The following is a 25,728-nucleotide window of genomic DNA, read 5'->3' as shown; positions in this document are numbered from 1 at the left end:
TGTCTGAAGGTGTTGGTGTGTTTTGACTATGTTGCATGTGGGAGTCTGTGTAGAGGGTCTTTCATGTGTAAAACGTGTGCAGTGTTGTATAGTTTTGCAAGGGATGAGATTTGTTTAGTTTCATGATCAATTTCTTTATTCTTTTTATTACTTTTTATTACTTTTTGTAATAATAATTATATTATTGCTTAATATAATTATTAATTATTTTTTGTGGTGTTATAGTTAAAACCCAGTTTTTTTTTCTTCAAATGGTTTATTTTCTTTAGATGGGAAAGTTGTTTTTCTCAAAATATCTACAAACATCAAAATCTCCAGTCCACTTACTCCAGTATTGGTCATTTACATTTGGGATTAATAAACCATTTGAAGAAAAACAACAACACAGTAACTAACTAAAATAACTATAAGAAGATGACATCATAATAAAATATAATAATAAATGTGAAGCAATTTTTATTATGGTTAAAAGTCAAAGTCTCTCTATTTCTGTTTCCCATTTCCAGTCACTGTAGCTCCGTGTGTCTCCGTTTCCCACTGTCTCCCTTCCTAAAAATTTCTTCTCATCTTTCTTCTTCCTCCTGGAACCCAAATTTTGATGCAGCTGTTAACTTCATCATCCTCATCAATGGACACTCTGAGATGGATAATGACATGAAGTTGTATATTGCTGCTGAGCTTGGTGTTGTAGTGACGACTTGGAAAGAAAGATGTGGAAGAGCTGTGCAGATGTTCAGCTGTGCTCCTGTCTTTTTGTCTGCAGGATGCAGAGATGTGGACTAACAGAGAGATGTTGTGAAGATCTGGCCTCCGCTCTTCAGTCTCAACACTCCAGTCTGAGAAAACTCTATCTGACTGGCAATAACCTGGGGGATTCAGGAGTGAAACTGTTGTCTGCAGCTCTGAGGGATCCCAACTGTAAATTAACAGAACTGTGGTAAGTGAACACTGGTGATTTTTGTGTTTTTTTATGTGCTAATGCTGAGACACAACATTTGCTTTTTCACATGCATCAAAAAATGAACACCTAGGAAGTACAAAACGAGAAAGAAGGAGGGCATATAGAAAGATAAAAAACTGCTACGTGATTTTATACAAGTTGTGTGTGGTTTCTTTGTTAACATCTCATTACATATTAACATGACATATTAGACATCTCAACATGCAATCTTTCCCACTTTGCCCATCTTTTTTACACATACTGTATATAGGGATGCAGCCATTTAAAATGCACGGAGTACACTGCGGTAGAACAAGGAATCACCTTGTAAAACTGCCAGGTGGAGCTAATAAAGCTTAACGTCTTACAGTATGTACAGCATTTGAGCTGTCACCAGAAAACACACGGTTTGGAATCCCGATCACTGCTGAAGGACAGTCTTTTTCCAATTAAGAATTTAAGTTGTATACTCTTTAGATTTTTAATAATTTTAAACTGTGTATTACAGCATGTTAATCATTAAACATTAAAAAGTTGTTATATTTTATAAAAGCAAGATTACTCAGTTGGACAAAAGTACACAACCTTCCACCTGCATCATAAATATTTTAATAATGCAGAAATATTTTATGCATCAAAGCCTTTACGGAAGATATTACTAATAGTATTACTAATGAATGACCTTGGATAAGCTGTAAACTCAATGTATTACCGTGGTCCACTTTCTTTGTAACCATCTTTGTAAACGAAAAGACTTTATTTTTTAATTGACAAAAAGTAACACCAAAGCACTTCTGATCACGTATTCATTTCCAATCATACAAATTAAGTTTTGAAAATCTCTGATTCACCATGCCTTTCACATGCACATAAACGATATTAATTTAGGAACATAAACATATTATGTAAACTGTATATGGCTGGTATTGGTAGTTTAAGTAAAAAATACACACCAGTATTCATAAACATTTTAAGTATCAAAGTCTTACATGTGATTATTTTGGAAACGTTTTTATGTGCCTGTTCTGACTATATTAAGTTTATATACATTGTAGAAAATTATAGTGTTTTAACATTTTCTGTTATCACAGTAAAAACATGCATACTTTTTAGAATTTGATTAATAGGGAAAATAATATGGAATTGCTTATCTAAAGAGATTAATAACGATATAATTATATTCATATACTATAGTTCAAATTATCACAGTAGTACACTTTCTTTGGAAATTTCTGTATCAGTTTCACTCCTTCCCATGTAATTACTTCTGTGGCCTAATGGTTTAGGCATGTGCTTTATTAACCCCCATTACCCCCATTTTGATTAAAATCACAAACGCGTGTTTAATTAAATGCCTTTATTGATTTACAATCTGACAATGCATTGTAAATCGTTATCTTTGTCTTTTAAGTTCCTTAGGTAACTTTAAGCATAGCTTTCTCATCATTTAAATTTATTTTTCATACCATCGTTAAACACAGCAGGAGCGTAATATATTTCCTAATGGGATCACACGTGGGAAAATTAGATTGGAATCATTTTTATTTTTTTAATACATTTGAGAAAAGTGTCATCTATACAAAAAAGTTGTATTTATTTAATACCACTTGATAGTTATATTAATAGAGATAAGAATTTAAGTTGTATACTGTTTAGACTTTTAATCATTGTAAACTGTATTACAGCATGTTAAGCATTAAACGTGAAAAAGTTGGTATATTTTATAAAAGCAAGATTGCTCAGTTTTACAAATGTACACAACCTTCCACCTTCATCATAAATATTTTAATTATGCAGAAATACTGAGATGGTTAATTTTAGTAAATATGTTGACAAATATCTGAATTTTTACAAGAAAAAGTTGTATCCAGCTGTGAATCAGCTACGTGACCTTGCCCCCCTGAAATTGTGGGAAGAGGTTTAGTGGGCAGTGTAGTGACCATAGTGTGTTTTAATACACTGTGTAGTATAACAGTATAAAGCTTGTTTTTTAATGTTTGTAAACGCTATTCTTGCAAGTACATTCTGTACAGTGTGCTTCTCTGTGTTAGCTAGTGGGCAAACGTGGTGAACGAGGTGAAAATTCATCCACAATGAGTGTACCTTTAAAGCAGAGAAGACCGCACCAAACGTTTTCGGCTCTGTATGTCACTCAAGACATTTCTCTTTGACACTTTCTTTAGTCATAGAGGTGGGAAGATGCCTCCCCCTTCCCTCTGCCTGCCTCACCTGTTCCCATTTTAACCATTTTAGTGGTTTCATTAGTGACAAAGGCTAAACTTTCTTGGAAATAATGTCTTTTATGTTTTGCAAAAAACTGACTTGCTTTAACAAAATATATTTACAAATCATTTTCCCTGGCAATCAACCTAAATGCCCATCGCCTCTTTTTACACTTGTTAAAAAGAACATTTCAATGTTAATGCAACACGGAAGACGTTATTAATAATGTATCACTTTCGGGCTCACCTGAGTATGCAGCTGAAATGTCACTGTTTAAACAAATAAGAAATTAGACTGCTCATAAATCTAATAACTTATTCTGCATAAACATAACGTAATTGCTCTCTGCAAATGCTCTTTTTCCTGTCCGTTTAAAGTTATACTGCGCAGTGGGGGACGGTGCGCTATTTTGTCAGCAACCTGCTAATCTGCTTAACACCTGTAGAAAACATTATTTTATTTCTGTACGGAATGCGCGGAAAGTGTTTCAAAAGTTTAATTAAGAAGTAAAAAGAACTTACAGCTTACACAAAGACTCAAACTACAGTATGAAAATACGAGTGTTTCGGAAAAAAAGGACATTTGATTGCTGATTTCCTTATATTTATTTTAAAAATGCCTTATTTATTCACAATCTGACAATGCAAGACAGAACAAAAGCATCTGTGAAATCACATTCCGAATGTCCCCCACTGCGCTCAACAATCTTAGGAAGAACACAAAACAGCCTGTTCTTTTGCCTAATCTGTCTGCTGCTAAAAAATCACGCCCGTCTTTTTAATAGTAGCAGATAGATCAGCTAATAAAGGAAGAAAACAATTATCTGCTGTTTGCTGCTGAGGCTGGGAGAGAAAATCTTCTCTACAGTATAACTCTTCAGTTTACAGAGCAATTTCGCCAGAGCCTCACATTGTCCAAAAATACTCTTCTTGTGTCAAATTTTTTGTTTGGCAGGATTTGAGCTACAGTATATGAATACAACTACTGTATGTCGCTATTAATTTGTTTTGGATACTCGATTCCATATAATATTCCTTAGTAATCAAATTCTAAAAAGTATGCGTTTTTTTACTGCGATAACAAGCTTAAGTATTCGCAGAAAAGGTTAAAACATTATTACTTTTTCTGAAGTATATACAGTAAACTTACAGATGAAGCTATTCAAAATGCATGGTACAAACCCGTACCGCACGCACACGGCGTACTACGGTATGTGATTGGCTGGCCAAAATGACTGACAGAGGCACGTGTGGTGCATTGGTCGGTATTGAAAAGATTTAATCATTTAATCTCTGTACTGTGTAATCTGCTTAGTATTAAATATTTCTATGGAATTTTACAACTAAAGGGAAATTTTAGTAGTTGAGCACAAAAAGAAGAGGAGCATAATGCATCTTATGATCATAAACAATATTAATTTAGGAACATAAACATATTATGTAAACTGTATATGGCGGGTATTCCACTTTCTCCCTAAAAATTTTAAGCATCAGAGTCTTACATGTGGTTATTTCGGAAATGTTTTTATGCCCTCCTTCTGACCATATTAAGTTTATATACTTTGTGAAAACTGATAGTGTTTTAACCTTTTCTGTAAATACGCTCGTTATCGGAGTAAACAAAAGCATACTTTAAGAATAGGGATTAATAGGGAATATAATATGGAATTGCGTATCTACAGAAATTAATGAAGATATAATTATATTCATGTACTGTAGCACAAACTGTAGTATAAGACTATCGATATGTGTACAGCTGTTCCAGTGCTTTTTTTTCATGTGATTGCGTTTGTGGCATGATGGCTTAAGTGACTGACTTATATGCCTGGGGTTGAGTGTTCAAACCCACCTATCACCATGAGTTTCCTTTTAACAAATAAACATTTCTTTGAAAAACTAAAATAGCAAATATTATGGACACTATATTGACGTTTTTTATATTTCTAAATATCACATGTTCGAAGCCAAGACATTTATTAATAACAACGAACAATTTCAAACTGCTACTGATATCATTACTGACAATAAATATTATCGATACTATTTTGTCATTACAAACATGTATGCCATACGGCTTCCATGTTACCGAAGCTAAAAGTTTACCCTTTGTCACAAATGTAACCACTAAATAAAGACATTAATATAGAAATCCCTAAATTACGAACTGTATATGGCTGGTATTGGAATTTTAAAGAAAAAATACAAAGTAAATACATATAAGAAAGACAAGCAGTTAGAAGTGCTACCAAAATTAGAAAATGAAGCAGATACAGACAATACGTCTTCTGAAATGGAAGGTTTTGAGGTTAGATTTAAATGCACTCGGGGTAGGTGGCTGGTATTGGTATTTTAAAGAAAAAATACACACTAGTATTCCACTTTCTCCCTAAACATTTTAAGCATCAAAGACTTACATGTGGTTATTTCAGAAACCTTTTTATGTGCTCCTTCTGTCCATATCAAGCTTAATATTTGAATATTAAATATGTTAAAAAAGTGAATCATGTTTTTTATGGTCTGTAGCTCAAATCCTGCTTAACTAAAAATTAAACACAAGAAGAGTATTATTGGACAATGTTGTGAGGCTAAAGAAATCAATAACGATATTAATTCAAAGATCTAAATATATATAACGCATACGCCTGACATTAGAGGCTATGTCTGCTCGCCTGCACGGTGATGTCACCGTCTTTCCCTCTGATAGCTACAGTAGCAGGAACCTGTACTGTGTGGATCACTTTAGATCTCCCTTCAGATTTAAAAGGTTATTAATAATATCTTCAGTGTCGCAATAACATTGGAATGTTCTTCCAAGTGTAGAAAGAGGCGATACGCAACGTGTCTTCTTCATACATTTTCAGTATACAGACATTTATTATGAATAATGTCTTCCGTATCGCATTAAAATTGGAACGCTTTTCACAGGTGTAAATCCACCTATTTTCTAACCGCTTTATCCAGGACAGGTAACATTTTCACAACTCACCCTCCCCCCTGCCTGTCTGACTTTCTTTTTAACCCTTCTGTACGAATTGCAGTGGGTGAGAAAGAAAAAAAGTGAAACAGAGCGTAAATAAAGATTTCTCTAGTTCCTAGTTTCTCTATGTTCCCTTTAAAATAAACTATTATTCCACAATGCCGTGTACTACATGGCCGGTAGGGAAACTAAAGGGAAATTTTAGTAGCTGAGCATAAAAAGAAGAGAAGCATAAAGTGTTTGATGGTCATAAACGATATTAATTTAGGAACTGTATCAGAAATATTTTTTTTAACTGCACTGCATTGGAGAGAACGAGTATAGCTTGTGGGAAATACATTTATTTGTCTTGCATCAAAGTTTAACTCGTTCAGAGCGCCCTATATTACAAACTCCAAGCATTTAATTTTGAGCTGAAGACCCTCACACCTGAAGAAGGCTTCACAGCCAAAACATTGCGTTTTCTCTCTTCTCTTTACAGCATGGAATAAACCTATTGCTTGTTCCTTTTATTTTTATTTTACTTTAATTTTGTAAACTTAAAACGGATTCCATACAGAAATAAAATAATGTTATCTACAGTTGTTAAGCAGATTAGAAGGTTTCTGACAAAATAGCGCACAGTCCACCACTGTCCATTGATGTAACTTTAATATAAACAAGATCTAATATCTGGTGCACTCCAGGTGTAAGTTAAAAAAACCTGAATTATGTACTATGCTTATGTCTGCAAAACACCTGATCATCTCCAGTACTGTGACGCTTTCAGTGCCTTGTGTATATTCTAATCGCAGTGGGGGCAGGGTGTGTGGGGACAGGTTTAGGCTGAAATTGAATTGGTGATCTGTATTCTTCACACCTGAAACACTGTTTTCTCTGAAAGCATTTTCTTCCTTGTTTAGCTGATCTTTTGCTGCCTGCGCATGCTTACACAGCTCCCTGTGTGAATTATCATACTTGACTAAAAAAAGCTTTAGAGAACTTAACATTTTTATTATTAACAAATTGTAAAAATGACTTTTACATTGGTATTATTAAATTTTCACTTAAGTGTATGGAGGAGTGTCAGCTGTGGGAGCAAACCCCCCCTCTTAGGCTGGGCAAAGGATATTTTTTAAATTAAGGCAAATGAAAATTAAGGATGTTAAAGGATGTTGTAAAAAATTCAAAAATGCACGTGAGAAAAATGTTTTAGAAATGGAGCAGGTGAAAGGATTTGTAAATATGTTTTGTTAAAGCAAGTCAGTTTTTTGCAACACGTAAAATACATTTTTCCAAGAAAGTTTAGCCTTCGTCAATAATGAAACCACTAAATAAAGACATAAACTTAGAAATCTAAAGATTTTGTTTGTTCAATGTTGGTAGCAGGATGAACTGTCTGTTTGAGCTCAGTGTATATTTTGTCGCAGAGTGGCTGCAAGATGCTAACAGTGAAAACAGGAATTTAGAAATGAGTCATTTCAAGAAGAATATTTTCAGAATAATTATAAATCTAGCAGGATATAGAAATCACAGAAAATAGGCAGTTAGATTGATCAGATTAGTATGAAAAGCCATTTAGCAAGAGGGTGTAAGAAGTGTGACAAACTAGTATATTTTTTTCTGAACCAGGGAAAATCTGATCATGTTTCTCTATAACAATAATAAAAAGCTTTATTTTATATAGTACCTTTAAAAGTGGCATCTCAAAACAATATAGCAGGTGTAAAAACAGTTATAAGGACCACAGATTACAAAGTAAATACATACTGTATAAGAAAGACAAGCAGTTAGAAGTGCTACCAAAATTAGAACATGAAGCAGATATACAGACACTATGTCTTCTGCAAAGAGAGGTTTTGAGGTTAAATTTAAATGCACTCAGGGGAGGTGACTCTGATATCATTGGGGATACAAATTCAGAGCTTTAGGGTGCAGCTAGAGAAGGTCCTGTTATCCACAGAGTGTAGATGTTCTCGAGGACAGCTAGAAGACCAGAGTCAGATGGATTGAGGATTTAGAAGTTGACTCAAAATTCGAAACCTGATAGGAAGCCAGTGCAAGGACTTGAAGACGGGCGTAAGGCATCCCGATCAGGATTCTGGCTGTCCAATTCTGAACATATTGGAGATTGTTCAGTGTGGATTTTATTACCCCAGTGAACTGGATGTGCATTTATTAATTCTAGAAAAAATGCCTTTCTTGATTTGTCTAGTTCCCTTTAAAAGAAACTATTTTTCCAAATGCAGAGTACTACATGGCTGGTATTAACATATGATATTTGTGATTTAAACAAATTAACACAAGCAGTTTTTAGGGATTTAAGTGTTGGCTGAGTTATTGCAGGATGTAAGACTAGTGATGTAGGTAGGAAAAAGATAATTTTGGGAAAGTTGAGGAATACACTGATAATAAGAACACTTCCTAATGGGGTTAGGCATACTTTTGACAAAATGACAGGATATGTTATAGACTGCAGAGGAAGATGATGAAGTTAACAGACTGTATGTTTCCATACTGTAGATCCTGAAATGAGGATTGTATTTTACATTTTGTGTAGTTGCTAGCATTGAATTGTGTGTTGGATGCACATGAAATGAAGGGTTGGGCAAACATAGCTGATGCTGATCCACAGAGCCAGCATCTTAAGATGTTTATATTTAGAGGCAATTTGTTTAAATAACTAACTAGGTATGGATACTGATGTGCAAGAGAGGTGGAAAGGCTGTTTCCTTAAGCCAGCACTATAAAATAATTTATCCTCAGTGATATGCTGCCATCTCATAGTGGGTTTCTAACACTGTGTGTACTGTAGTTCCATCCACACAGTGCCTTTACTTCCATCCATTTTCTAATCTCTTTATCCAGTACAGAGGATTTGGAGCCTATCCCAGTAAGCAACGGACACAAGGCAGAATACACCCTGGACATAGCGCCAGTCCATCACAGGACAGACAGACACAAACACAAATGCATCAGGGCCATTTTTCCCATAAGCCAATTAACCTACCCATACCCATAACCACCTACCCATTAACCTAGCAATATTTTGGAGTGCGAGAGGAAATCATATCACACATATGGAGAAAAAACACGGAACCCAAAAAGAACATGCATACTCCACACACACAGGATGGCAGGAATTGAACCTAGGACCCCAGTGCTGCAAGATAGCAACGCTAACCACTTGGCCACCATTAGAAATGCATGGATTGCTTAGTTATAATTCTAGTTCAGAGGTATGCATGCATAATTTAATGTTGAAAGCCACTGAGACATCTGGTTCTGTTGTATTTATGAAAAAAAAAACATACTAACAACTTTGCCATCCTATTCCTTAGTTAATAAATTTTAGTTTTATAAACAGTTAACATTGTTAGCAAAATATTTTGAATGATACCCTATTTTTCTTTAATTTTGTATTTAACTTATTTTCTGATAGTCAGATTTAATGCATATTTGAACAATAAAAATATGGTATTACAAGATGCGGGGAAAAGTGCAACAATTTATTACAGTGCTAAATTTAATATTATTGATTACTAATAGTTTATGCTAACACCTAACTTTCTAAATTAGACGTATTCAAAACAATGAACTAAATGTAACATAGCATTAAGAAATACAATCGAGAATAGTTTTGTGGTGCATGTATAGATGAAACTTTTCTAAAATGTATAACAAAATAAAAGACAATTAAAATCTGTAATCTTTCCACGTGTAATGTCATTAGAAAGTGCAACAAGTTCCTGCTTTGTCTAATGATGGTATCAAAAAGTAGTCAACGTGGTGAGAAACCTGTGCTTAATGATAATTAAGGGACTTAGAAGTCAAAGAAAATGATTTACATTTACGTTGTTTAATTTTAAGCACTAAGTTATGAATGCAGACGCAGAACGGCCATTGTGCAGTAAAGAGCTCAGCGCTTCCTCCCTCTCTCTGACGGAGCGAAGTGGGTGGTACGCTATTTTCAGAGCCTCTGATTGGGAGAAAAAGACCTGCTAATCTGTTCTACATACCAGGAAGACAGAATATGATTTTTTCTATTCGAAACGTGTGTTGTCTTTATGAAATTTGTGTATTTTAAACATTTAATTAAGAAGTAAAAACCTTACAGCATACACAGAGATTCTAAGCTGATCATGAGGAAGAAAAATCAGCCATTTTTTGCACATAAAAAGTGGTTATTAACTATCAAAACCTGTTTTTATAGGTTTAAAAGTCGTGCAATGTATAAGTTAAACAGGAACACTTTTTAATTATACATTTTAAACACTTTAATTTTGTAAACGCAACACACATTCTGTACAGATACAGTACAATCACATTCTCCTGTCTTCTCGTGGTATAAATCGAATTAGCAGGTGATTGAGATAACAATGCATCGCCCACTGAGTGAAATGTTCTTTTTTACAAGTGTATAAAGAGGTGATACAGTATGTGTCTCCTCTATAACTCTTCAGTTTACAGAAATTTCCGCCAGATCCTCACAACATTGTCCAATTATACTCTTCTTGTGTCTAATTTTTAGTTTAGCAGGATTTGTGCAATAAGCACCTTGTTTAATGGGGAAAACATCACCCACATCTATTATCACTGTACAACACTACTTCAGGTGGCGTAGCCACGTTAGCCTGCGTAGTCTGCAAAGGAACAAGTAATAGGTTTATTCTATGCTGAAGGGAGAAAACGTAACATTTTGGCTGTGAAGCCTTCTTCGGGTGTGAGCTCAAAATGAAACGCTTGGAGTTTGTAATGTATGGTGCTCTAAACGAGTTAAACTTTGATGAGGGCTTGCCAGCGTGGTGACGTCACTGCCTTTCATATGAATAGGAGGGACCTGGTCCGTCAGGGTTGAAGGTGAATCTCACTGTAGCTCAACTGGCTGCTTCCCTGTTGAGTGATGCTGGAGGTGTGAGTTCAATTCCCCAGCTGGTAGAGTGTGAGCCTGAAAGCACTGCATTATTAATATTATCTTCTGTGTCGCATTAACTAACTCTTCAGTTTATTCTGCCAGACAGTACATGAATATAATTATATTATATTAAATTCTTTAGATACGTAATTTCATAATATATTCCCCGTTAATCAAATTCTAAAATTATGTTTTTGTTTACGCCGATAACGGGCGAATTCACAAAAAAGGTTGAAACACTATCACTTTTCACAAAGTATATAAACTTAATATGGTCAGAAGGAGGACCTAAAAATATTTCCAAAATAACTACATTAAAGACTTTCATGCTTAAAATGTTTTGGGAGAAAGTGGAATACTGGTGTGTACTTTTCTTTAAAATACCAATACCAGCCATATACAGTTTACATAATATGTTTATGTTCCTAAATTAATATCATTTATGAGCATCTGAAAGGCATGGTGAATCTGAGATATTCAAAACTTACAAATACGTGATCGGATCAACTAAATGCTTTGGTGTTACTTTTTGTCAATTAAAAAATAGTCTTTTCATTTACAAAGACAGTTAGAAAGAATGTGGACCAGGGTAATACTTTGAGCTTACAGCCTGTCCAATGTCATTCATTATTAATACTATTAGTAATGTCTTCCGTAAAGGCATTGATGCATAAAATATTTATGCATAATTACAATATTTATGATGAAGGTGGAAGGTTGTATACTTTTGTCCAACTGAGCAATCTTGCTTTTATACAATATACCAACTTTTTAATGTTTAATGATTAACATGCTGTTATACACAATTTAAAATTAAAAGTCTAAAGAGTATACAACTTAAATTTGTAATTGGAAAATGACCATCTTTCAGCAGTGACCAGGATTTGTAACCGGGCATTTTCTGGTGACAGCTCAAATGCTGTACATGAGAGGTTAAACTTTATTAGCTCCACCTGGCGGTTTTACAAGGTGATTCCGGATACTATTATAATAACTGCAGTATGACGCGTTAAGATGCACCACGCCGTTTTACCGCAGCGTACTTCGTGCATTTTGAATAGCTGTATCTTTATACAGTTTACATGATATGTTTATGTTCCTAAAATAATATAGTTTATGACCATCAGATGCATTATGCTCCTCTTCTTTTTATGCTTAGCTACTAAAATTTCTGTTTAGTTGTAAAATTCCATATAAATATTCAATATTAAGCAGATTTAAACGTGCACAGTAAAGAGATTAATTGATTAAATCATTTCACTAATCACTAATTTCGGCCATTCTTCCAACAGTTTGTGATCCAAATTTATCATATTTGGCTTGTAATTGGTGTGTCTTCCTATATTGAATATGAACTTTTTACTCATATTCTCTCCATGAGTTCAAGTTGGTGGATTTATACAGAATTGAATGGTTTTAGATTCTTCAATTACTGTGGGAGTCCCAACCCCAACTTCTCATTTGTATCTTACTCTTAACTCCTGTATTCCTCTTGTTTTTTCTTCTATTTTATATACATCTAAAAAGATTTGTCTGTAGAAGCAAGTAAGGTATGCAAAATGTATCAGTATGTTAATGTCTTATTTTAGTCTCAATTACTTCTTCCCAGCTTTGAATGTCCTCAGTGTTTTCTCCTCTCCCTGTGCTTTAACCTTGCCTGTTTGACCACGTCTTGCAGTGATCCCTGAGCTTTGAACCCTACATGTGCTATGTTCCACACTTCCTGGCTTTAATTGTTCTCCTTCCCCCATTGGTCCATCATTACACCATTGTTTCTGTATTACATCATCTTCAATCAACTCTTGGCCAACCAGAATGCAGCTTATTCGGTATATAATTTATATATCGGTATATAATTTGGAGGTTTTCTGAATGTAGGGGCCTTTTGCTTGACCTCAGTTCTGCTAGGCTTTTGTTTTGCTTCGGCTTCGCTTCTCCGTTTTCGTTCGTTTCTCTTTGTGTGTGTGTTTTCGGATAGATCTTGAAGATTCTTTTGTACCCTATTACTTCTGTCTACTCTCATTTTCCCATATTGGCAGTTGTAGTTGTAGTTCCATTTGTGTGGACTTGTGTATAGGGTTAGTTTAGGTTGTCTGGTATATTCTGCACACATAGTTGGTCTCTGTATCAGTAACACTAGTTTAGGACGGGTGAGTGCCTTTTGTCTAGTATGGTTTTTGGTAGTGAAGGTAAGCTAGGGTGTTAGAAGACGACGAAGACCGAGTCTTTCGGGTTTTGTTTTGGTAGATAGGTCAGCTTTCCCTCACTTTATTAGCCAGCTCAATTTTGTTTGTTATTTTCTTTTCTTTGGAACCACTCTAGTTCCCTTTCCCTGTGTGTTACTGTGTCCTATTACGAACCAGTCACTTTATTTACTTCAAAATAAATCACTTTTGCACCTAAACTTGTTGTCATGCTTCCTAAGTCCCTCACCAGAAACCCACCTGCATCCAAAACCATCCTAAATGTTACACCCCTTTACCCCAAGCCACTTGGGGTCATAACACTGGCACAGGGTCTGGGTAACTGTGACCCTGAACTAGATAATTGTTTATTAAAAGTGATGTTGATGGTGTTCAAATGCTGCACTACCACTTTGTCAATTAGCTGACAGTATAAACATATCCCTGTAATGACAGATAAAGTCAAATTTCTGGGCAAACTTCAGTCTAGATTTATTTGGGAGGGAAGAAAACCTCAGGTAAATCAGCACTCAAACTCTCCCAAATCTACAGTCTTACTTCTGTGCAGCTCAGCTTAAAGCTTCAACTACCTGAGTGACAGCTCCCCAGCAAAATGGTGAAGAGGTAGTCATCTCACTTAAAACATTATTATGTTTTACATCTAATATAACTCAAAGCATTATAAAAATAAATCCTGCAATTTAAATACATTAATCACCTAGAAAATAGTTTGTATTATAAAAAAAAACTATAGAAAGGTAGTCATTTTGAGGGGTTGAGAGAAATAGCATGGGACCCTGATTTTTAACCGTATAAAATAGACGTTTTAGCAATGGTCATTGAGGGGCATTAGGAAGGTATGGAACAAGACAGAAATCCTGGAAGTACATTCATTCTTGCTGTGTTCATCCTTCTCAAGAATGAGAGAGGCATCGATTTCCATCTGTTAAAGTCTTGCTTCACATCAGATGCGTGTGAGTTTCTGATAATGTAGGATCTGATGTGATGTCCCTGATGTGCCTTCTTTTTTTCCTGGCCTGCTGGAACCTTTAGTAGTCTCTTAGTTTAGAATAACGTTCTCTGGCCACACCTGAGGGGAAAGCTCTGAACAAGCTGTGCATTGATGTCTGTCGTCATCTGTTTCCCTGGAAACCTATGTTTAGGCCTAGAAATCTATAAAGCAGCTTTGTGACAACGTCTATTTTAAAAAGCGCTATGCAAATAAAACTGAATTGAATTGAATTGTGTAGGGAAACAGCCTGCCTGGGAAAGCCTGTACAGATTTATTTATCTTTGTGACACTGCAGGGAAGAATTAATGTGCTATTGCTGGTCACCACTAGAGGGCCCAAAATACCAGCAATTACAGCCCTCTAACTTTCATCCCTGACAGCTGCATGAAAATAATTTTCACTTCTGAACCTCTGATGTCCCTAATTGAGAGACCAGTATTAAATGGTCATTTGACTGACTAAATGGTGCCTCATAGAGCCTCGCCAAAAGCTCCATACCCTGAGGCGCACATTTTTTTCCTCTAACTAGAGAAAAAATGTTCTTATTTTTCTGGACCATGCTTTATCGCTCACTCCTAAAATATTTAAACGATTACCTCACCCACTTATTGATTTTACACCGGCACTTTGTCTTCTTCGGAGATATCAGATAGCAAACTATTGGACTGCACACTCCCCAATACCCCGCATTGTCTCACCTCACTAAAAGGCTGACAACCCACAGTGGGGAGTCTTGTGCGCTACCATTGTTGTCAAGTAGTTTGTGTCTGTTTTGGATCCAGCAGAGTCTGTCTGTTCCTTCTGCAGCCCTGTGTGAATTTACAGTATGTAGTTTTAATGTGTGTTTTTGTTGTTTTAGTACAGTATGTGAATATAATGTTAATGTAAACATGTTCAGGTGAAATGCAAGTTATATTGTAGTTCACCCTTGTTAAACATGTACTGTGCTCATTGAACTGGAGGGGGTCTGAGACTATGTGTCCCGAGAGTAAAAACCTGGAGAGCAAGTATCATGACAGCACTATGGAAAGATCCGGAGTATATGGATCGACTAGTGAGCTCGGAGTGGGGTGAGTTTAAATTCAATAGACAGGAGGAAAAGGGGAAAGATTATTAGGAAAAGAGAGAAAAAGAAGGGACTAGATTAGGATTGGAAAAATGTCTGGATAGTTGAACATAGTGCGAGGCATCCACATTCATTCTCAAAACACTTGGGCTCTGCGGAGCGCAGTGAAGAGGCAGCGGGTTTCTCTCATCAGAGGCTGCGAGTGAACCTGATGATTTACAGCTGAGAACAGTGGACACAGGATACAGATTATTCTCACCAGGCCGTTTGATTTATTGTACTCAGGCCTCAATCTATTGTATTGCCTTACGGTGGACAAAACTCTTTTTTCTGAATTTTCCTTTACCATATTGTATTAACAAACCATTTCTTCAAAAAAATTGCAAAACATTTTAGTGAAATCATTACATTTGGGGAATTCATCATCTCTCCTCTCAACAAGCTCACCAACGATTATTTTTTTTTGGTTTAAGAGACTCAGTGCATTCCTTTTTATAGTATTTTTTTTTGTTTGTTGTTGCTCTAACAGTAAGTTTTATATGTTGTAACTTTCAATAAGCACACTTTAAGGAACCAACACTGTTTACTGTAATTTAAAGAATAGTTTACAACAACTTTGCAAAGGGCAGTACAGTCTCCTTGCTTACAACAAGAATAACAAGAATACAGTAGGTGGATAACTAACAGATTTGGTTCCTGGGTCAAATGACCTTGGATCTTCAGGTCAGGATAACCTACAGCTACTACAAAATATGATGTTAAGTTTGAGAAATTTCACAGTGTAACATGGTTTATATGTGTTTTTGAAGTTTAAATTACAAAAAAAGGTAATTATTTAGAGGTTATTTGTTCATTGTAATATCCTGCACAGTAAAAGGTAAAACGTTGCACACAAACGTTGTGAAGTCATCTTGTGATCACTGGTAGAATTACAGTTGAAATTTCTGAAAAGTCTAATATAGTCACAAACTGAGGGCTGTTTCTGGTGGAGGCACCGCCAAATTAGAAGTTTCATTTTTTGCGCAATTGACTGAAGTGGGCCACAACATCGGCTACATCAAGAACCTAGGTCATCCCATGTATTATATACTGTATGAATTTAATGTTATACCTCTGGTTATGGTTACACTTCTGTGCTGAGAAACAGGCACACTTTCACTGCTATAGCACCTGCTCCTGTCTGACTCCCATGTTGAGTCTCTTCTCTAACCTTAGTCTGGCCTTCAGCAGCCCTGCTGTTGTGTTGAGGGTGAGTTATGTCAATAAGAAGAGAATTGTACCCAGTGCACTTTCTGCTGGGCCAGGCCCAACTCCTCTTTGTTACGAGTTCGGTAATAGGGACCGAACTAGTGAGTGAACCCACTTGCAGGAGCGAACAAAGCCAAGTCGTAAACCGAAAGTAAACCGTAATCGTAGGAACGAGCCAAGAGTCCAGGGGGAGCAAGGTATCCGAAAGGGAACGTGTACCGAAGCCGAAGAGTAATCCGAAGCAGTAGTCCGTAGAGCAATCCGAGAATCCAGAGGTAGCCAGTTATCCAAGACAGAGCGAAAGTACCAATCCAAGTCGAGATCCGAAAAGCCGAAGTCCAAAGGGAAAAACCGTAAGCCGAAATCCAAGACAAACACAGAGTAGAAGAAGCGCAACCAGGAATCTCGATAGGGAAAACCAATACTGAGCAACGAGGTAGGGAAGGACAGGTGTTTAAGTAGGATAAGACGGGGGTGTGGTGGTGAATGGGAAAACTGATAGGTGAACTGATGGATAGGGGCTACACCTACTTCTGCCTCCTCCGTTGCCGAGAGGCAGTGATCGTAACATTACCCCCCCCTCTACGGGCGGCTCCTGACGCCCTAACGGGACGATCCGGGAAGTTAAGGTGGAAGTCTTTGATGAGATTGGGGTCCAGAATATCCTTCTCCGAAACCCAAGAGCGCTCCTCCGGACCGTAGCCTTCCCAATCGACGAGATATTGTAGGGCTCCACGAGACCATCGGGAATCCAGGATTTTATTGACCGTGTAAGCAGGGAGTCCATCAATCACTCGAGGCGGTGGGGGTTTTTGTTGTGGTTTAGACAGGGTGGATCTGTGAAAGGGTTTAAGGAGGGAAACATGGAAGGTAGGATGGATCCGGAGGGTAGGAGGCAAGGCCAGTCTGTAAGTTACAGGGGTAATCTGGGCGAGGACACGAAAAGGACCAATGTACCTGGGAGCAAGCTAGCCAGAAGGTTGCTTAAGAGGAAGGTTACGAGTGGATAACCAAACAAACTGACCGCGTCGAAGTCTGGGTGGGATCCGGCGGCGCCGATCAGTTACCTTTTTCTGCTGAGCTGAGCTGCGAAGAAGGGTGGCTTTGGCCTTCCTCCAGAAGGTCTTCAGGTTAGAGATATAGTCCTGAACCGAAGGGACCTCTGTGTTGGGGTGGGAGTCAGGGATCAGAGGAGGCTGATAACCTAAGGCACACTTAAATGGAGACATGCCAGTAGAAGTAGTATACAATGAGTTGTGTGCATACTCAGCCCATGGGAGCAAGGACACCCAATTATCATGGGTAGAGGAGATATAAATCCGTAAATAGGTCAGCAGTTCCTGATTTATGCGTTCTGTCTGACCGTTGGCCTGAGGGTTGTAAGCTGAGGTAAGTGAGACTGAGGCGCCCAGTGACTTACAGAAGGCCCTCCAAAACCGGGAGACAAACTGAGGGCCCCTATCTGAAACAATATCCTTAGGGATGCCATGCAATCGGAAGATATGTTGTACAAACAATTCTGCTAGTTCTCGAGCTGTAGGTAAAGATGGTAGGGGAATAAAATGAGCAGATTTAGAGAAACGGTCTACCACTACCATAATAGTTGTGTGTCCATGGCTGGGTGGAAGGTCAGTAACAAAATCTACTGAGAGGTGGGTCCAAGGACGATCCGGGATGGGTAAGGGTTGAAGTAGGCCCGCTGCCTTCATTCGGGAAGACTTCATTTGGGAACAGATAGCGCAGGCCTGGACATACTCCTTGGTATCCTTAGCCATAGTTGGCCACCAGAAGTCTCTGGAGATGAAATCCAAGGTACGGTGGACTCCAGGGTGTCCAGCGAAGCGGGAGTCATGACCCCATTGTAAAACTGCCGATCGGACGGGATGAGAGACAAATAACTTGTCCTGAGGACACTGAGGAGGTACCTTCTGCCCAACCAAGGCTCGTCGGACAATCACCTCAATGTCCCATCTTACCGCAGCCAGGAACTTACCAGATGGAATGATGGGTTCTGGGGTCAATTCGGCCTCAGGGGGGTCATGGATCCGCGAGAGGGCGTCTGCTTTGACGTTCTTAGAACCTGGAGTATAGGTGATCAAAAAATTAAACCTGGAAAAAAAAAGGGACCACCTAGCCTGGCGAGGACAAAGACGTTTGGCCGACTGCAGGTACTCCAGGTTTTTGTGATCTATGTAAATCAAAAAAGGGTGATGAGCACCCTCTAACCAGTGCCTCCATTCCTCCAATGCCAGCTTAATGGCCAAGAGCTCACGGTTACCCACGTCATAGTTCATTTGGGCAGGGGATAACTTCTTGGAGAAGAAGGCGCAGGGGTGAAGAATCTGTTTATCTCCATGACGCTGAGAGAGAACAGCCCCCACACCGTGGCCAGAGGCGTCCACTTCGACTACAAAAGGCAAAGTTGGATCAGGGTGTTTTAGGATGGGGGCTGTTGTGAACAGGTGTTTCAGACGCTGAAATGCTTCTTCGGCTTGAGGGGTCCATTTGCCTTGTCTTGGTCCTTTACGGGTCAAGGAGGTTATGGGAGTGACCACCGAGCTGAAGTTTCGAATAAACTTCCTGTAAAAATTAGCAAAGCCGAGAAATCGTTGAATGTGTTTGAGGTTCTTGGGTGTGGGCCAATCAGTAATCGCCGAGACTTTACTCGAATCCATTTCCACACCCTCTGGAGAGATGACATAACCTAAAAAATGAATCCTTGAAGCATGGAAGGTACACTTCTCCAGTTTGACATACAGTTTATTCTTGATGAGCCGGGAGAGTACTTCTCTGACGTGGAGAACATGATCCTGGAAGGAATCAGAAAAAATTAGAATGTCATCTAGATAGACCAAGACAAATCTTTGTAGTAGATCACGAAAGATGTCATTAATAAAAGACTGAAACACCGCTGGGGCATTAACCAAACCAAAGGGCATGACCAAATATTCATAATGTCCATGGGTAGTCATAAAGGCTGTCTTCCACTCGTCCCCTTCCCGAATGCGGATTAGATTATAGGCCCCTCGTAAATCCAGTTTGGTGAAGACTTTGGCTCCATGCACCGACTCAAGTGCTGCTGGAATTAGAGGCAAAGGGTACCGATTCTTGATTGTGATCTCATTGAGACCACGATAGTCGATGCAGGGACGAAGCCCACCATCCTTCTTTTCCACGAAAAAAAAACTGGCACATGCTGGTGAAGTGGATGGACGTATAAGTCCAGCTTTCAGAGAATCCTGTATGTAGACTTTCAGGGCCTCAGACTCAGAACTGGAGAGCGGAAAAATACGACCTTTAGGAGGGATAGTACCTGGCAGAAGGTCAATGGCACAATCATAAGGTCGATGAGGTGGGAGGGTCAAGGCCTCCTGCTCATCAAAGGCTTCCTGTAGATCGGAATATTGAGGGGGTATGGTAGGAACCCCTGAAGGGGATGTCGCCGTGAGTGCAATTCGTACTGGTAGACGACAGCAGTTTTTAATACATCTGGGTCCCCAAGCTAAAATTTATTTTCGGGACCAAGAAATGTTAGGGTCATGCTGTTGTAGCCAAGGAAAGCCCAACACCAGAGGATGTGTTGGGGTCTCAAGGAGATAAAACCAGATGTCTTCCACATGGGTGGCGCCAATCTGCAAACTTATAATTTCAGTTTGCCATCTAATGAGTCCTGGGGATACGGGGGAGCCGTCGATCGATTGAACACGAAGTGGTGTAGTCACCGGGGTCAAAGGTAACTTCCAAGTTTGAGCGATGGAGGCATCAATAAAGTTTCCTGCCGCCCCTGAGTCTATAAAAGCTAGAAGAGGTCTCCTTTCAGTACCCCAGAATAGTGTAGAACGAATATAAAATCCAGAGGAAAACTGAGGGGATTGAGAAATCTCACTCACCTTAGGATCTTGAGAAGGGGGGCTGCGCCTCAAGGACGAGTATGAGGCAGGGCAGGCCGCTTTAAAGTGTCCCAATTTCCCACAGTACATGCAGCGACCCTCTCGTTCTTCCGGGGTTAACTGGGTTCGGGCTACTTCCCTAGGTTGATCTGAGTCGAAAGATCTGATAGGAGAAAGCCGAGGAGCCTTTAATATTGAGGTCCGAGATCTTTCAACACTCCTTTGACGAATTCTGATATCCAATTCCAATACTCGTGAAATTACTTCTTCCAAGGTACTGCCCAATTGCGGCATATTTACCAGACGATCCTTTATTTCTTCACTGAGTCCTTGACGGAAAAAAAAAAATTAGGACCTCGTTGTTCCAGTGAGTCTCCGCTGCTGCTACTTGAAAATCTATAGCATAGTCTTGTACAGACCGGCAGCCCTGGCGGATGGAGGAGAGGCGGAAGGCAGGGTCTTGACCAACTACAGGATCACAAAAAACCCCCTTAAATTTTCCTAAAAAGAGATCATAATCCTGAATTTCAGGAGCCTCGTGATCAAGCAGAGCAGTAGCCCATTCCAAAGCGCGGCCGGTTAGCAGTGAAACTATGAAGGCGATCTTGTCTTGAGGAGAAAAAAAGGTTTCCGAATGGAGCCTGAAAACCAGCGCACACTGTGCTAAGAAGCCCCGACATTTCGTAGGGTTGCCGTCAAACCTGTCAGGTGGAGTTAGTGGAAGAGGCCGAGGGGCAGGTGTAGCAGCTGGCGGGGGTGGAGCCGAAGCGGCAGCTCCAGCGTTGCTTCCTAGATTGCCGATGGGCGGCATTGCAGACCGGTGCGCAGAGATCTGTTGGACAGAAGCCTGGAGCTGGAGTAAGGCTTGTCCATGCTGATCCAAAGCCGTGCGAATCTCCTGTTGCTCCGCTGGGTCCATGTTAATGGCTCAGTATTCTGTTACGAGTTCGGTAATAGGGACCGAACTAGTGAGTGAACCCACTTGCAGGAGCGAACAAAGCCAAGTCGTAAACCGAAAGTAAACCGTAATCGTAGGAACGAGCCAAGAGTCCAGGGGGAGCAAGGTATCCGAAAGGGAACGTGTACCGAAGCCGAAGAGTAATCCGAAGCAGTAGTCCGTAGAGCAATCCGAGAATCCAGAGGTAGCCAGTTATCCAAGACAGAGCGAAAGTACCAATCCAAGTCGAGATCCGAAAAGCCGAAGTCCAAAGGGAAAAACCGTAAGCCGAAATCCAAGACAAACACAGAGTAGAAGAAGCGCAACCAGGAATCTCGATAGGGAAAACCAATACTGAGCAACGAGGTAGGGAAGGACAGGTGTTTAAGTAGGATAAGACGGGGGTGTGGTGGTGAATGGGAAAACTGATAGGTGAACTGATGGATAGGGGCTACACCTACTTCTGCCTCCTCCGTTGCCGAGAGGCAGTGATCGTAACACTCTTCTACAACAGCAGGATAAACACAGTCTCAGGTGGAGGGTCTGTAGAGGAGGAGAGTGTTTGAGGGGTTGGTGAAGAGCAGGATGTCTCTAGAATTCCTCTAGTAAAACTGTACTCTAGAGTACTCTCACTCTGAGATGGATAATGACATGATGTATATTACTGCTGAGCTGGGTGTTGGAGTGAAGACTTGGGCAGAAAGATGCGGATGAGCTGTGCAGATGTTCAGCTGTGCTCCTGTCTTTTTGTCTGCAGTATGAACGTATGTGGACTAACAGAGAGATGTTGTGAAGATCTGGCCTCTGCTCTGCAGTCTCAACACTACAGTCTGACAGAACTGTATCTGAGTGACAATAACCTGGGGGATTCAGGAGTGAAACTGCTGTCTGCAGCTCTGAGGGATCCCAACTGTAAATTAACAACACTGTGGTAAGTGAACACTGGTGATTTCTTTGTTTTTTATTGTTTTATGTAGATATTCTGAAACACACAACATTCACTTTTTCACATGCATCAAAAAGTAACATCTAGAAAGTACAAAACAAGAAAGAAAGAGGGCATCTAGAAAGACAAAAAAACTGCTAAGCAAATTTATACAAGTTCTTGTCTCTGGCTTCTTTGTTAATATCTCATTACTGAGAGACTCGACATGCAGACTTTCCCACTTTGCCCATCTTTTTACACATATGTTTATTTTGTTGTTGATTTAGAATTCTGTGGATAACATTGTCTATGAGATTTCATTCATAGATGCCTTCTTCATTTGAACACAAGGTCTGTTCAGCTTTAACCAGTTTTTAGTGATTTATTTCATGACTCCAGTTCTGACAGTTCTAAACAAGTATCTTTCTGCCTCTGAAGGCTGTTCATCTGGTGTTTGTCCCTGTTTGTCTTCAAGACTCTTTCGCCAGTTTATTTTCATACCAAAAATGTTTATGATATGCCTGGTGTTCCATTCTTCCAACACTTTGTGCTCCTAAATTTATCATATTTGGATTGCAATTTGTTTTTCTTCTAATATCGAATATGATTTTTTTACTTGTACTCTCTCCATTAATGTGAATTGCTGGATTTATACAGATTTGAATGGTTTTAAATTCTTCAATTGCTATGGAAGTGCCAATGTCCTTTTTCTCATTTGAATGGTACTCTTAACTCTTGCATTCATTCTGTGATTTCATTCTGTGATCAATGTGTTCATCTCTTTAGATTCTCAATTACTTCTTCTCAGCTTTGAATTTTAACCCTGCATTTTAAACGACTCTCTTTCAGACTGGTGCTTTAATCAGTTCCTCTCAACTCAACCCCTGCCTTTTCAATAGTGTCTCTGCTTTCACTTTCTCCTGCCTGCCCTGCTTGCGTCCAGCAGAGCCCGCACCTGGATTCAGTCTCCAGGCTACTGCTTCCATCAGCTCATTGCAGAAGATATCACACTGGGGCCCTGGGTTCAATTCCAGACCTGGGGTGCTATCTGTATGGAGTTTGTATGTTCTCCCCATGTTTGTGTAGTGTTACAGTTTTCTCCCACAGTCCACAAACATGCTGACAGGTTAATAGACTTCTGGGAAAGCTGGCACTGGTATGAGTGTGTGCTCTTTGATAGTCTGGCATCCTGTCCAGGGTTCAATCCTGCCTTGTGTCCAGTGCTTCTTGGGACAGGCTCTGGGTAACTGTGACCTTGAATTGGGTAACTGATTAATAAAAGTGATATTGATGGTGTTCAAATGCCACACTGCCTTCTTTGCCAATTAAGTGATAGTATAAACTTATCCATGTAATGTCAGATAAAGTCAAATTTCTCTAATTGTATTTGGTAGGGAAGAAAATCTCAGGTAAAACCTACACCACTCAAACTCTCCCAAATCTATCCCAACTCCTCGGCAGCCATATCACTCTGCAATTCACAAATGGCAATCAACTGAAGCTAAGCAGGTGTGAGCCTGGTCAGTGCCTGGATGAGAGACCTTCTGGGAAAAACTAAGGTTGCTGCTGGAAGAGGTGTTAGTGGGGCTAGCGGGGGGTGCTCACCCTGCAGTCCATGTGGGTCCTACTCCCCCAGTATAGTGATGGGGACACTATACTGTAAACAGGCACCGTCCTTCGGATGAGATGTAAAATGGAGGTCCTGACTCTCTGTGGTCATTAAAAATCCCTGGGCGTTTCTCGAAAAGAGTAGGGATGTAACCCTGGTTTCCTGGCCAAATTACCCATTGGCCCTTACCAATCATGGCCTCCTAATAACCCCAATCTATGAATAGGCTTCATTGCACTGCTCTTCTCCCCACTGATAGCTGATGTGTGGTGAGTGTTCTGGTGCACTATGGCTGATGTTGCATCATCCAGGTGGATGCTTCACATTGGTGTTGGTGGAGAGGAGTCCCCATTACCTGTAAAGCGCTTTGAGTGAAGTGTCCAGAAAAGTGCTATATAAGTGTAAGCAATTATTATTATTAATCTACAGTCCTATTTCTGTGGAGCTCAGCTTAAAGCTTCAACTACCTGAGCAACAGCTCCCCAGCAAAATGGTGAAGAGGTATTCATCTCACTTGAAACCTTGTTTTATACTTACTTTAACTCGACGCATTGTGAAAATAAATAATTTAAGCAATTTTAATACAGTAATCGCATAGAAGAAAAAGTATTATGAAAAAAATATACTGTAGAAAGGAATAGTCTTTTTGAGAGATTGAGAGAATGAGCATTGGTCCCTGACTTTAAACCACATGAAATAGATGTTTTAGCAGTGGTCATTGAGAGGCATAAGGAAGGTCTGGAACAAGACAGAAATCCTGGAAGTACATTCAATCTTGTTGTCTCAGTCCTTCCCGAGAGCCAGAGAGGCATCAATTTCCATCCATTGAAGTCTTGCTTCAGCTGATTTTCTACCACCTTTTAGTTACATTTTAATGTTTTCTAGGTTTCTGGGTACTGCAATTTAATCTGCAGTAACATTTACTCTTATCCCAATCCTATCGTAAATTGAATGTATTTTTTATCTCCATGGATATAGATTCCCCAATAACATTGCTTCAGAATTTTCTTTGTTTAATTCCTATTCTGAAAGGTTGCTGTAGTCTGTGACTACATCTATGAGAACAGGAAAAGATGTTGAATTTCTGCTGTATATAATAACATCATCTCTATAAAGAGCCTAATTGTGTGTTCTCCTGCTATATCACCTCCCTCTGTATCCTTCTGTTGTCTTATACTCTTATACTCTGAGAGAATAAATCAGTGGTGACAAGCATGGTGACTAGCCTTGTTCCCCTCTATGAATTAAAGCTCTCTGATGGAATAAGATTATCCTACACTTGTGCTTCTGTTTTTTTTACATTGCATGTGGCCAATCAATAAAACCATAATGAAAACCCAATTCCCTATAAGTTTCAAATACAAAAAGGCTGTAATACTCTTTTAAGTGCCTTTTCTGTATCCAGAGTTTTTTTTATAGTTTGAAATTCGCTAACCCTCCTGCAGACTTCTCATGTTGAAGCAAATGAGACCTGTGATTGTTTTCCCCTTCACATGAACTTAGATTCAATTCACTTATACAGATTAATTAATTAATTTTAATAAATTAATTGCTTACACTTAAATAGCACTTTTCTGGACACTCCACTCAAAGCGCTTTACAGGTAATGGGGATCCCCTCCACCACCACCAATGTGCAGCCCCACCTGGATGATGCAACAACAGCCATAGTGCGCCAGAACACTAATTTGCCACAACATAATTATACAGATAAGGGATATTCTTAGTCTTTCAAAATAAAAAAATAAATTGAAACAAAATTATGAAAATTTCCATTATTATCATCAGTGAGCTACTGGCAGTGCCACTGTTGACACTGTGTATTA

The 25,728-nt window shown here is 39.0% G+C and overlaps 1 protein-coding gene across 1 annotated transcript in view; it reads left to right on the top strand.

Annotated features, from left to right (window-relative positions):
• The window catches only part of LOC148647124 (NACHT, LRR and PYD domains-containing protein 3-like), a 405,714-nt gene that overhangs the window by 100,002 nt on the left and 279,984 nt on the right, over positions 1–25,728 (top strand). The window contains exons 11-12 of the mRNA XM_088609314.1: positions 764–937; positions 22,127–22,300. Of these exons, the coding sequence (XP_088465440.1) occupies positions 764–937; positions 22,127–22,300 (348 nt within the window). The remainder of the gene's footprint in view (positions 1–763; positions 938–22,126; positions 22,301–25,728) is intronic.

This window comes from Lepisosteus platostomus, chromosome 16 (assembly GCF_059453375.1).
Source record: "Lepisosteus platostomus isolate fLepPlt1 chromosome 16, fLepPlt1.hap1, whole genome shotgun sequence".
NCBI lineage: Eukaryota > Metazoa > Chordata > Actinopteri > Semionotiformes > Lepisosteidae > Lepisosteus > Lepisosteus platostomus.
This window is presented reverse-complemented; position numbering and strand designations above follow the sequence as displayed.